Below are 15,616 nucleotides of genomic sequence, written 5' to 3'. Positions count from 1 at the left end.
TTTATTTTTGATTGGCGGAAATCCGATTCCAAAGCATTGGTGCGAGAAGCCATGACAATGAACTGGTGCAAGATGCTATGACAATGAACTGGTGCAAAATGCCATGAGAATAAACTGGTGCAAAATGCCATGAGAATAAACTGGTGCAAGAAGCCATGACAATGAACTGGTGCAAGATGCTATGACAATGAACTGGTGCAAAATGCCATGACAATGAACTGGTACAAGATGCTATGATGATGAACTGGTGCAAGATGCTATGGTGATGAACTGGTGCAGGATGCTATGACAATGAAGTGGTGCAAAATGCTAAGACAATGAATTGGTGAAAGTGTGTGTCACTCCCTTGTAAATGTCATTGGTGATTCACCTAAATTTTCACCTATGACATGTCACTTGCACCCATGATTCAACTCATGATTTGTCATCGAACATTTTGCTGGGAATGTAATTGTTAAAATGAAAATAAGAGTCAGATGAAAGTGGTCGATAGTGGCAAAATTTATATATTTTAATTAAAAATACAATGTAAATTGATATAAAACAAAAGAAAAATATATTTTGTGTTTGGAAACCTGTTTCGTTTTGTGGATATTAAAAAGAAGTATGAAAAAGACCCGGTCTATAAACCACCAGCTCCACCAGCCGACCAACACCGATATAGTAAAACATATCGAGCTGCAATTATTGGGTTGGTTGGGCCATGTTAACAGGATGGATAAAGATGCCACCGGTATATTAATACGAGCCATTTGACGTTATGCGACCCGAGGGATGAACAAAACTCCAATGGAAAGGCCAAATTGAATGTGATATCACAAAACATGGCATCCAAAGTTAGAGAAGCAAAGTAGAAGATCGGCAAAATAAGTATAAAAGAGACCATGACATGGTAACTATTACAGGATAAGTTTTTTCTTTTGAAATAACATAAAAGAATTCAAATTTATACTAGATTTCCCAAATGTTGAGCTTGGTTCAGAGATAGACACATAATTTATCGAATATTGGAAAAACGGAACCCCCCCAAGTTGAAAGAAATATCTTGCAGCCATCGGAAGAGATAAATATGATATTGCAGATTAATATAATATATAATTTTGAAAATTACATACAAAATAAAGAAAAATAACATCTGGAGATACAAATTATCTGTGCATTGTATTCTTATTAATTCAACAAATTACATATTTGTATGCAAATTTTATTCCTGATTGGCGAAAATCCGGATCCAAAGCATTGGTGCAAGAAGCCATGACAATGAACTGGTGCAAGAAGCCATGACAATGAACTGGTTCAAGAAGCCATGACAATGAACTGGTGCAAGATGCTATGACAATGAACTGGTGTGAAATGCCATGACAATGAACTGGTGCAAGATGCTATGACAATGAACTGGTGAAAAATGCTATGACAATTAATTGGTGAAAGTGTGTGTCACTCCCTTGTAAATGTCATTGGTGATTCGCCTAAATTTTCACCTATGACATGTCACTTGCACCCATGATTCAACTCATGATTAGTCATCGAACATTTTGCTGGGTAATGACTACATACATACCCAAGCGACATGTCATAGGTGAAAATTTAGGTGAATCACCAATGACATTTACAAGGGAGTGACACACACTTTCACCAATTCATTGTCATAGCATTTTGCACCAGTTCATTGTCATAGCATCTTGCACCAGTTCATCATCATAGCATCTTGCACCAGTTCATTGTCATGGCTTCTTGCACCAGTTCATTGTCATGGCTTCTTGCACCAGTTCATTGTCATGGCTTCTTGCACCAATGCTCTGGATCCGGATTTTCGCCAATCAGAAAAAAAATTTGCAATACAATTATGTAATTTGTTGAATTAATAAGAATACAATGCACAGATGATTTGTATCGCCAGATGTTATTTTTCTTTATTTTGTATGTAATTTTCAAAATTATATATTATATTAACCTGCAATATCATATTTATCTCTTCCGATGGCTGCAAGATATTTCTTTCAACTTGGGGGGGTTCCGTTTTTCCAATATTCGATAAATTATGTGTCAATCTCTGAACCAAGCTCATCATTTGGGAAATCTAGTATAAATTTGAATTCTTTTATGTTATTTCAAAAAAAAAAACTTATCCTGTAATAGTTACCATGTCATGGTCTCTTTTATACTTATTTTGCCGATCTTCTACTTTGCTTCTCTAACTTTGGATGCCATGTTTTGTGATATCACATTCAATTTGGCCTTTTCATTGGAGTTTTGTTCATCCCTCGGGTCGCATAACGTCAAATGGCTCGTATTAATATACCGGTGGCATCTTTATCCATCCTGTTAACATGGCCCAACCAACCCAATAATTGCAGCTCGATATGTTTTACTATATCGGTGTTGGTCGGCTGGTGGAGCTGGTGGTTTATAGACCGGGTCTTTTTCATACTTCTTTTTAATATCCACAAAACGAAACAGGTTTCCAAATACAAAATATATTTTTCTTTTGGTTTTATATCAATTTACATTGTATTTTTAATTAAAATATATAAATTTTGCCACTATCGATCACATTCATCTGACTTTTATTTTCATTTTAACAATTACTTTTGCAAGTACACAATTATTCGGGTACATGAGTATTTGATAATTTATTGTGCTGGTAATTATCAATTTATTTAAACTCATGACAATATTATGACAAAGATCGGATCTTTCACCACTTCAATTTCACTCATGAAAATTCGATGAAAAAGATCGGATCTTTCACGACTTCTTTCGCACTCATTCAAAATAACCAGTGAAATCATGATTTCACAAGGAATCACTTCCATTTAATTTTGCTGGGTACATTTGGATAAAATACATTATGTATTGAATGCACTGCATTCTCTTATGTGCTCTAATTAGCTCTGTTCCATTACGTGCAAGAATCTTCAAGTTTTACCACTTTTTACTCGAAAAGCGTTCCTTTACTTGAGACACCATACAATTCATATGATTGCAGTTTACAACTTATACTACTTTTGCCGGTTATACCACTTTCAAAAGTAAAGGAACAGAACCATTATATTCTGCCAAAAAGGGATAGATGATTGTTCCACATCACTGTTAAATATAGTTATGTTAATTTACAGTGTATGCAAAAATAGTACATACACCACATATTTCCCCTTCTTAAATTAGATCAAATAAGTTGTAATGTAAATTAATCATATATATATGTATATATACATTTTCATAATGCTTATGTATAATAGTAATGAATTATATAAAATATATAATATTCATTTACTTGTTTCGTTTTCTTAAATCATATCTGAGAATATTATTTTCGTTTTGTTTTTGGGGTTTTGAACTTTCATTTAATTTTTGATTTTCTGAGTATGGAATTTTTTGCAAAGGATCCAAAATAGTTGTTGGTATTTATGTTGCTATATTGCAATTTATCATTTGATTTGCATGTCTTTTCTAGCAAAGATTATCAGTTGTTTTAATTAAATAGGTTTGTTTTATTATATATATATATATATATATATATATATATATATATATATATACATTTTCATAATGCTTATGTATAATAGTAATGAATTATATAAAATATATAATATTCATTTACTTGTTTCGTTTTCTTAAATCATATCTGAGAATATTATTTTCGTTTTGTTTTTGGGGTTTTGAACTTTCATTTAATTTTTGATTTTCTGAGTATGGAATTTTTTGCAAAGGATCCAAAATAGTTGTTGGTATTTATGTTGCTATATTGCAATTTATCATTTGATTTGCATGTCTTTTCCAGCAAAGATTATCAGTTGTTTTAATTAAATAGGTTTGTTTTCCGAGTTGTTTTATTGCTTTAGCCTTTTTCCAAGAAACTTTTCCTGGAATTGAATAATCTTTGACCATTACGTAAGATTCTACTTCAAAAATCAAATTTTTAGATCCTTTGTAAAATTTCTTTTGATTGTTTTGTTGTTTTTACAAAATTATTTACATTATTTTCTGATTTAAATTTTACATTTCTTTTTGGATTTATTAAATCCAATCTTGTTCTTAATGACCTTCCATTAAACATTAAAAAAGCAGGTGAAACACCTGTACTAGAATGAACAGTGTTCCTGTAATCTAATAGAAATCGATTTAAAGCATTGTTGAACTCGTTATCAGTGGTCCTATACAGATTTCGTTTAAGCGCATTTTTACCGTTTTAACTATGTTCTCAGCTTGTCCGTTGGTTGACGGATTTCCAACAGGTGTTGCTTTGTGCTCAATGCTATTATTTTTTTAAAAAAATTTCAAACTCTTTCGATACAAATGATGTACCATTATCTGAAACTATACAGTTGGGTAGTCCGAAGCGGGCGAACATCTCTCTAAGTACATTCACAACTGCCTTACTAGTAGTATTTTTTGCCATATCTATGCACTCAACCCATTTGCTTGTACTGTCTACTACCACTAAACACCAACGATTTCTAAATGGACCGAAAAAATCAATATGTATACGGGACCATACTTCATTTGATCTTTCTCAACATATAAGTTCTTGTCGTGGTGGATCAGTAGTGCGATTCTGTAACTCCTTAACGACAGAATTAACGACGAATGTCGGTAGTTAACGACAATTTTTGGTAAGTGCTATTCTGTATACCGATTTTTGTCGGTAAATTTTGTCGTTAATTACCGAAAATTATTGTTGAGTTAACAACCAAAAAAAGAAGTTGTTAAGTCTTAACGACAGTACATTATTGCAATATTTTGCTGAATTCTTTTAACAACGGCGTTTTATATGAACACATGCTATGTCAATAAAGATGCACGCAAAAAAAAATCGGCCTCTCTAACATATGTCCCAAACATATTTTGCAGCAAACATATATATGTTTGCAACAGTCCCAAACATAATATATGTTTGGGTCTGCAAACATATATATGTTTGGGTGGAAACAAATATATGTTTGGGTGCAAACATATATATGTTTGGGTGCAAACATATTTATGTTTGGGTGCAAAGATATATATGTTTGGGTGGAAACAATTTTATGTTTGGGTGCAAACATTTTATATGTTTGGGTGCAAAAAAATACAAACCCAAAAGGCACAAAAAAAAACAAACACATGCACCAGTGGGCGCTTACTGAGAGCAAGGGAGCGTAAAATTCAATGTAAAACACTTAAAAATGTGTGCTCACTTGCTCTCAGTAAGAGCTCACTGGCTATCTCTATAGCAGCGTCGCCCAACAGAATACCATCAAACGAAAGCCAGTCTTTATGTATAGGTGAAAAAACAACAACCACATGATGTGCATCAGTCGTGTTTTGCTCGCGTACACTGTGAATGAGGGAGAATGGCAAAAGCAAAACAACTCAGTGGGCGCCCGCAGTATACAGATGGGCGACCCTGCTCTATAGTATACACACAAATCTTGTGGTTTTTTATTAAAAGGCAAAAGAACAATAAACACATAGGTACATACAAAATTCCAAAGAAATACATAACACACTTTAATAAAAGAAAAACTGATTGAAATAATTTGTAGTCACACTTTTAAAAAGGAAAAATATATAGAAACGTAGTTTAACGCTTCTCCTTAGTTGTGAAATAAAACAAATTGTCCTCTTAGTTGAAATCATCAGCGGGGAATCGGCATCAGAATCAAATGATTATGTAATGTAATAAATAAATATGGATATGCCATATTTCAAATATACATAAGTATGTATGTATGTAATTACCAATATTAAATGCGATTTCTTCCTTGTCCAATAAAATAATTCCATTCAATTTTCCGATTCAATAATAAAATGTATTGGGCATTTAATTTACTAAAAACACAATTTCTTTAAGAAAACACAAAACACTGATTTATTCACTCACTTTATCGTCTTGACTCTACAAAGGCAACTAAAACACTGAAGAAAGAAAAAAAATATAATTCATATCATTTCTTCTTTTCTTCTTCGTTGGTTAACAACAACAAAACAAGAAACACACGAGTTTGACGCATACATGCCACCAAAGCCCCCTTCTTCGCTTCTACGTCTTCTATTATACAATACACACAACTTTTTATTATAAAGCAGCATTCCACAGCCGCGAGGGCACTGTTATTACTCTCGTTGACAAACATCCTCTCTCCACCCATGAAAAAAATGTTCTAACATAAAAAGTATGTTTTACCCAAACATATCAAATTGAGATATGTTACACAATGTTGCAAACATATATTTGTTTGGACCCAAACATATTATGTTTGGATCCAAACATATATTTGTTTGCAACCGGTCCCAAACATATATTTGTTTGGATCCAAACATATTTCTAACATAAATTTTTCTGCGTGTGGTACACAAGGTAAATTCCGCCTTATTGAAAAAATTGTCTTAAGGCATTTACATAAGGGTTAACTATGTAGGATAACTGGGGGAAGCTTCGCCACTGTTGTGCTTTCGCCGGCTCCGATTTTATTTAAGCTGTATAAAGATCACCAAAGAGAATGTTGTAGATCTTCGATTAACTCATAACTTTCCCTTAGAGGATCTACATGTAGAATCAATTAAATTAGCGCTGACGAAAGCGCAACAGTGGCGAAGCTGCCCCATGCTACCCTTTCCTTATTATTAAAGAGGAAAACCGTTAGCTACATCTTCAAAAGAAGTCAAGGCCTATACCAATGCCCTTAACACTATTTTCTACGAGGCCAAAACGTGTATGGTGTTCCTACAACCTACTATGTTCTGTGGTAATATTATAGAGTTAAACTCAGCATCACTAATAATCAGAATGCTAAAAATGTCGTATATGTTCGGATTTCCGAACTTTTTATACACTACGCTATGAGAAATTCCAATTGATGTGGGCGAGAATTGAATATGTGAATATATAAACTCAAATGACGGTATCGTGGATCCACGTACGAGTACATCATTGTAGGGGTTTAAGTTATGTCAAATTTCAAAGCTAAATATTAATATGGCAAAAATAACTCTTCAAAGTGACCTTTTGACCAATGATTCTTATCACACTGTCCTGCCCACTTCAAACTTATAATGTCTATTTTGCTGCATGTGTTTGGAGTTAACTTAGTCACTCATTTTCATTCAAATCCATCCAAAAATTGAAGTAAACAATTTGGATCATTTGAATAGAACCCCCCCTGTAAAACTTTGGAATAAAGAAAGATTGTATTAGAATATCGATGCATATTCACTCTATATTAAAACGGAGTACTTTCAGTAATATTCAGTAACAGAATATCCCTCCTTATTAAGGATACACCGGCATATCCTGCTTTGGCAACGATTCATTAAATAATCGTATATTTTTCGCAAAAGTCATTCCCGTACCTTTAAGAGAATATTTACCACTGTAGAATATGACGGCCCCCACTGGAGAATAAACGAAACTTTATTCTCTTGAAAATAATGAATGTGTATGCTAATTACACTGTGATACAAAAGTGGACAACAATTTTTTGCAGGGGTTCTGATGCATAAATTCGGTATTGTCGGAGTCCATGGAAGACGAAAATACCTTTGGTTTCTTTGGGTCACTTCGTTTTTTGATTTTATGACGGAAAATGTAGTGAAAAACGGGGTTTCTTGGATTTTCAACTGAAAACGGACATAACTTCTTTTTTCCACAACGGACATTTACAGCTTATCTTTTATATAAAAGGTGAGAATCATGTCTTTCGAACAAGCCATAATTTTTCGCCAAGCCATAAAATCGGGTAACAAATGGTTGTGTTATAGTGATTTAAGTGTGACAAAAACGCATTAAAAAACAGTAAAATGCTTTTCCTGGTGCTCTAGGCTGCGTAGAAGACACCAAACTGCGTAGTTATTTACTTTATTTTATTTACTTTTTTAGTTAGCTTTACAAAATGGGTAAAACCAATGAAATCGGTTGAAAAATGCGTGAGTTATGCCATCTTTAGTATGTTAACTTTTTGCTTTTTCGAAAGCCATGATTTTCACCTTTTAAATAAAAAATAAGATGCAAATTTCCATTGTGGAAAAAAGAAGTTATGTCCGTTTAAAGTTGAAAATCCAAGAAACCCCGTTTTTCACTACATTTACCGTTATAAAATCAAAAAACGAAGTGACCCAAAGAAACCAAAGGTATTTTCGTCTTCCATAGACTCCCACAATACCGAATTTATGAATCAGAACCCCTGCAAATTTTCACTGTAGCACAGTGTTATTTTATTAGCTTATTCGTGTAATTGTAGAATGTATTTTTACGAATTATTTGTCATAAAATCAGACTGAATGGTATGTTCCCAATAGAGAGTGTCTTTAAGACAACATTGATGAATCGTACACGTCATTTCCAATTCGTTCACGACTCCTTACAGACAGCCCTTTGGTATCGTTGACTAGTTTTTCACACAAGTGTCGCAGTATTCATGCACGACAACTTGGGCGACAGGGTAAGCGAAGCTGTCGTCGACGACGACTTCGAAGACAAAATCCATACTTTTCGTTAACGATTCTTTCGCAGACAATGTCTTGTAATTTGTCACCAACGACCCTCCTAAATATAATTTTATATACATAAGTATGTTTTTAACATTTTTTATTTTAATAACATACAAAATATAACACTTACGTACACATAAAAATATACTACATAATATAAAAGCATTTCCGCGGCAGTGTGGTCTATAATCCAGAACGGCTCATGATTCCATTTAACAACAACTCCAAGGACAACAAGACCTTTTAGGCGATTTCTGCTAATAATAAAACATTATATATATATATATATATATATATATATATATATATATATATATATCGTCACCTGAAATGCCCAAAGACGTAACCCTCAAAGGGTTACGTTGAGGGTTACGTCTTTGGGCATTTCAGGTGACGATATATATATATATATATATATATATCGTCACCATAAATGCCCGAAGACGTAACCGACATGAACATCGAAATTCGTTTTTTGACGTAATCTGATACATAAAGCTAAACAACAAAAACAACGATTCTATTTAAGAAATGGCATTTCGGAAAATGGGATAATATTGCAGATTTTGTTGTAATGGTTTTGGTTTCACTACTTATTCCCCTTCGTATATGATCGATAATATCCCATATACTCGCCTTCATAAGATTAATATTCCATAAAACAGTTTTTAATTTTATAACGTTTTGTGCTTCTCCTGTAAAGTTTTGGTTTTGTGAGTTACGTCTTCGGGCATTTATGGTGACGATATATATATATATATATATATCGTCACCTGAAATGCCCAAAGACGTAACCCTCAACGTAAAGTTTTGGTTTTGTGGGTTACGTCTTCGGGCATGTATGGTGACGATATACAGCTGTGTTCAAAATAATAGGAGTGCTCATTCACACCAAGGGAATGGTCGAATAAACATGGATAAACTTACATATTTTGGTTTATTTTGAATTTATTTAACATTGTTGACATCTCAACAGTTAATTCATCAGCAGAAATGTGGTAATCTGTTTTAAATTATTTACTGTTTACACCAACATTATAAATTGCCTTCAAATTTGTTGTTCAAAAAAATAGGAGTGCGGAAGAAAAAGGACAATAAAAATATTTTTAGTTGAGTTTAAGATCAAAATTGTATGTTTTAGTTGACAGTAGTGAATACAATAGATTTTATGAGATTTGATAGCTGTTTGAAAACAAAAGTTCTTTTGGAGGTAGCCTAAAAACAGGTGATTGTCCTTGCAGCGATTTTTTCCATAAAATGAGCACTTATTGGGTAACTCAATCAATTTTGTAGACAGAACTTTAGTGATTAGAGTTTTTTGATGCTCCGGCTGTTATCTCGAACAATATATAATGATCGGTATCCCGGAAATTCGTGTATTTTGATCCTTGAGCCAAGTTAAAGCCGGTTTCCATTAACTCTTTACGTAAGGATCGGTTAAAAAAGCGTATCTATAAGGCATTAATTTTCCGATCAAGTGATGTTTTGAGGTCCTTAGCATCTAAACTGCACGCAGAATTGATTATATGGTTCATTTTTGAATAATTGGATGATTGGCACATATGAGACATTTTTTAAAACGCTTTGTTGAGAAGGAAACTTTAAAGACAAACTTTTGAAGTTGGCCTATGATTATTTTTATTAGGTTTTCCATCGTATAATAAACAGTTTTCTAATGAATCAAACCTAAATGAAATATTTTTGAGTGAAAAACGTAAGTTTATATTGAAAAATATATTACGGCGTATACCAATCATAGTGCAATCCCAGCCTGCCTATCACTAAATGGTTCAAAGTATATTTCAACCGTTCACGTTTTAAACATTTTTTGAATAAAAGCAAAATTGACTGCATACACAAGGTTAGCACCCTAAGGACTTCCAAATATTATTTGGTTGGGGAATAAATTCCTTATAGATACGCTTTTTTTGTCCGATCCTTACCTTAAGGGCTAATGTAAACTGTCTTAAACTTGGATCAAGGATCAAAATACACAAATTTATGAGATACCAATCATTATATATTGTTAGAGATAACATCCATAGCATTAAACAAATCTAATCGTTAAAGCTTTTGTCTACAAAATCCATTGAGTTGCCCAATAAGTGCTCAATTTATGGAAAAAATTTCTGCAAGGACAATCGGCTGTATTTTGGCTACCTCCAAAGGACTTTCGTTTTCAAACAACAATCGAATCTCATAAAATCTCTTGGATTTACAACTGTTAACTAAAATATAGACAATTGTGATCCTAAACTCAACTAAAACTATTTTTATCGTCCTTTTTCTTCCACACTCCTATTTTTTTGAACAAAAACTTTAAACACGATTTATAATGTTGGTGTAAACAGTAAATAAGTTAAAGCAGATTGTCACATTTCTGCTGATGAATTAACTGTTGGGATGCCAACAATGTTAAACAAATTTAAAATAAACCAAAATGGGTAGGTTTAACCATATTTTTTGACATATTTCTTTTTTTGTATGGGCGCTCTTATTATTTTGAACGCAACTGTATATGTCATATATACACTTACCATTAATTGTTTCCACGATCGGGTTCCACTATAATAGACTCCAAATAAAAAATTGTAATTCTATGTTGATTGCTTCATCCTATCTTAAAGAAACAAACAAAAGCATTGTTTTTTTTTTTAAGTTCACATAATAATCAACTCCACCTACTGTAAAAAACTCCCATTGTTTTGTCTACTCTTTCATCAAAAATACCGATAAGTCAATTGTCATCTCTTCAGAATTACTACTCTGTATCGACAAAAGAGACTTATTTCAAGTTGCGCCCACATGTTTCAGGCATTTACATCGCGATTTTTTCAGCAAAAGAGTAAGATTTCGAACTGTTCCCTCTTTATGTTATCAATCCCCGCCCATTTTTTCAGTTAAAGGGGCACAAGTCGAAATAATTTCTCTACTAAAACAAACATTTGTTTCAACAAAATGGTAGTAACTCGAAAAATGGTTAAAAATACTTAATGAAATAAAAGAAATCCAGTGCTGTAGTGTAGTAAAAAAGATATCTTTACGATGACATAGTTTTTTGTGTATTATACCTTTAACATAAACATAAATCGTTTTTTGTCTATACTGAAAAGTAGAAAATTTTGAGTTACTACCCTTTTGTTGAACAGGTGCGATGTGTACAATTATTTCATAGCATATTTTGTTTATTTTTTTTTTCTTTTTTGGTGTGACAAAAATATTGCAAGTTTCCTCAATTTATACTAGCTCTGTTCCTTTACGTTCAAGAATCTTAAAGTTTTACCACTTTTACTAGAAAAGCGTTCCTTTACTTCAGACACCATACAATTCATATGGGAGCAGTTTGCAACTTTTGCTACTTTTGCCGGTTTTACCATTTTCAAAAGTAAAGGAACAGACCAACTATTAACTTTTAATTCATGAAATATGCCCATATTTATATTAGGCAGCAATTGTCAGTTTGAATGAGAGAGAGGTGAGGCAAATGATAACCCTTTGCCTCTTAAAACCCTCTCTCATTGTCCTTGCGGCAAATGTCTAATGTAAATATGGACTATTTTATAGAGACGTTTTTAAATCCACCGTTCAAGGAAATTTTTTTAATAGAAGAGAAAAGAGATGACGTAATTGCTAATGTAAAAGCAATGCCACTTGATATACAAAGTGACATTTATACGAATTTTCACAGTTTTTGGATCAAAATTTGGCTTAAAAATCGATACATAGTCATAATAAAATTGTTCCACAAACATCCCATAAGTGACGAGGGCGACTTCTCTCATATCAATGAGTGTACCCTGATTCATATTAGCTCAATGATATGGGACCTACAGTTTATCGCCGAGTTCGAACGGCGTGTCTAAGACACCACTTTTGTAGATAAGTTTTACATGGCTGAAATACTCAGGAAATGTCGCCAACATTACTGAGGGCTATTTTGCCACCGTTGAAAAGTGTAAGTAAGTAATAAGTAATCGAAAATGGTTAAAACAATTAGCTAGGAAAATTTTGGCTATACCCGTAAGTTCACTAACCAGTGAGCGGGTTTTTTTCTACTTCTGGAAATGCTCTCAACGAAAACTAGACTTTTGAGTTCTACGTTTGGACAAAATATTGTTTTTAAATAAGAATATGTAAATACGGGTTTATAAGTAATTTTTGCGAAAAGTATATTTTAAAAGTACATACATACGTATGTTTATGTTTATAAAGTTTGAATAAATAAAAGTAATACTGGGGCTGGATTCTTGTTCTGTGAAAATTTTAAATGAAAAATATTTTCTTTATAATTTTTTTTATTTGACATTTATTTCCTTTTAAAAATTTTTCATTTCACAGAATTCATAGAAACAGAATTGAGCCTCTGTACCCATATTTCGTGCGTATTCGTGCCTTCTCGAAAAACGTCGTGTTGTACGTGAAAGTCCATAAAAATGTTGGTCGGTGTTGTGCACGTCCATGCCTAATTTTTAAAGCTCGCGCCAACACTAGTCGTAAGGCACGCTGGACCTATTAAGCACTTTTCAATCCATGCCTAATTTTTAAAGCTCGCGCCAGCACTAGTCGTAAGGCACGCTGGACCTATTAAGCACTTTTCAATCTTCAGATGATCAAGATATGATATAAATGCAAACTCATTTTGAATTATTAGAAAATGTATTTTCAAGTATGAAATATTTGTCTTCTTTAACAAAGGGCTTTTCGAAGCAGTTTATAACGACATTGTCCGCCATCAAGAATTTAAATTGAAAAATCATAATTATTATCTTGGAATTTCCGATCATTAATAGCTGAAGTTTACATTTTCTTTGTTTTGTTGCATGCTAGTTGTTCCTTTGCATATTTTTTTGTCTGCGGTATACCCAATGTGGGGTGAAGATTATTTGCATCTACGTCATATTTAAATAAAATTTTTAGACAAATGTGGTTCCACAGAAAGTATTAGATATTTAATTCGGTATCAAAATATGAGAAATATGATTTCGGTGTTCGGATTATACAGTCTATAGTGTATATAATTTTAGTGTCCGTATTATCGAACCTGTACTATATATGTATTTGTAGAATGCTTACTAAAATATAAGATTAATTTATATATTTTTTTTAGGTTCTGGTGTCCACAAATAAGTACTCGGGTCTAGAAGAAGATGATGAGGAATAACAAACAATATTGACTATGATGACATCTTATGATATATATATATATGATTGTGTAATTACCTCAATATAAATATATCTATATATAAATACCGTTGGTTCTGATTAATAAATTACACTGTGGTTTTCAAGTTACAGTCTTTTCAAATTTAAAACTTATTTAATATTAATAATTTTCTTTCAGCTCCAGCGATACCACTTTAAAAAGTATAATATATATATATATATATATATATATATATATATATATATATATATATATATATGTGTGTGTGTGTGTGTGTGTGTGTGTGGGGGAACTGGGTATAATATACTTACTACACATGGTGGTATAACGTTAAAATACAACTCTACATGTAAAATATAAAATGTAATCCCGCCCTCTATATTTTAATATTAACAATTTGGAAGCTTTTGAATTTTTATTTGTCATAGTGAATTAATAGCTTTGATTGATCTTAAAATTTAAACTTTAACTGACGAAATGCAACACTGTGAAATATATTTAATACTACTAGTTTAAGCAACTGTAAAGTACTAATTTAATCAGATGATACTAGAGGCTTCTCATGAGAGTGAATCTCAAATTTAATCACTTTGCAATCGGCAGTCGATCCACTTGTAGTCTCGTCCATTCTTGTAAAATACAGTTTTTGCAACTACAATGGTTTCCCTTGTTGAACAAGCAAAGCAAGGAACATCAATTCCGAAAAACTAATTGTTAGGATTTTATAATAAATAAAGCAATGTTTAAATAATTCACTAAAATTATTAAATGTGTTTTAATAAAATCGTACATATATATCTATCTATATATATAAAAATGGTGTAAAAAATGTATAGTAATTCATAAAATGAGAACGGCTAGGCCGATTTCTGTAAAATTTTTTGTCAGTTATTCGTATTTTCGAGGAGAAGGTCTTTACGGAAGAAAATTTTGGAAAATCTCTCTGGAAAAGTCGGAAAATTGGAAAAATCGAAAATTGAGTTTTTGTATGAAATTGTATTCCTTAATAGCGAGACGAAGTTCGCCGGGTCCGCTAGTATATATATATATATATAGTCTCGATAATCCGGACACCACATGCTTCGGCGGTGTCCGGATTATCGAATTGTTCGGATTACCGAGTATATAATTTTGTACGTTATAATCATTTAAAAGGGACTTTAGATAAATATCATAAGCAAAGTCATCTTGCAATACGGACGTGTTTTCAATCGCTCCTCGTTAATACTTAATTATTCACCTCCTTGTATTAGCTGAACGTTATATTAACGCAATAACCAAAACATTCGAATAATCACACATTGTAGTGTCTGTGTTTCATATTGCGCAAAACAAAAAAATAAAGAAAAACTTTGATATCTTGTGCTTTGCTTTGTGCATAGTTTTTACAACAACAAATCGTTTATCAAATTCGCAACAACAAATTATGATACCATTTTTGCAATAACAATTCTTTGTGAAATCCATCATCAGCCGTTGTACTTGTCAACAAACAATACGTCATCTCGCATTCTCTTTCTCTTGGCGCTTTCTGCTTACATCATTCCGTTTTTTGCACTTTTCACAAGTCACCTGCTCACAGGCTGAAACTTCCTTTATTAATGTTGTTGTTGTAACAGTGTTTTTGTTATGTTTATTTGTTCGTTCCTCTGTTCAATCTGGCTCTGGGTCTGTCTCCAGTTCCAGAAAAGTGGCTGCTTCGATGGGATGTAGCCACAGATCCACTGGAGTTATATGGGTAGGTTTGACGGGGCAGTTAAAAAGGTGTTGTGTGTCGTGCGGGCCCATGCCGCATACTGGGCAGATGTCTTGCACGGCGCAATCGATTTCCGCCCAATAAGAATTTAGGCGACTGTAATATCCCGAGCGTAGTTGAGCCAAAACTACTCTAGTTTGTCGTGGCAGCTGACGCTCCTCAGCTGCGATAGATACAAAACCAATGTTCCGGCCAGCGGCTGCCACCTCACTGTGTACATGTTCCTT

The 15,616-nt window shown here is 32.9% G+C and overlaps 1 protein-coding gene across 1 annotated transcript in view; it reads left to right on the top strand.

Moving 5' to 3' along the window:
- The window catches only part of eIF4B (eukaryotic translation initiation factor 4B), a 211,767-nt gene extending 198,010 nt beyond the window's left edge, over positions 1 to 13,757 (top strand). The window contains exon 5 of the mRNA XM_073955071.1: positions 13,577 to 13,757. Coding sequence (XP_073811172.1) covers positions 13,577 to 13,630 — 54 coding nt within the window. The 3' untranslated portion in view covers positions 13,631 to 13,757. The remainder of the gene's footprint in view (positions 1 to 13,576) is intronic.
- The last annotated feature ends 1,859 nt before the right edge of the window (positions 13,758 to 15,616 follow it).

The sequence above is a fragment of the Musca autumnalis genome, unplaced genomic scaffold, assembly GCF_047663935.1.
Source record: "Musca autumnalis isolate F117 unplaced genomic scaffold, ASM4766393v1 scaffold_1, whole genome shotgun sequence".
Classification (NCBI taxonomy): domain Eukaryota; kingdom Metazoa; phylum Arthropoda; class Insecta; order Diptera; family Muscidae; genus Musca; species Musca autumnalis.
Note: the sequence above shows the minus strand (reverse complement) of the source record. Positions and strands in the feature narration are given on the sequence as shown.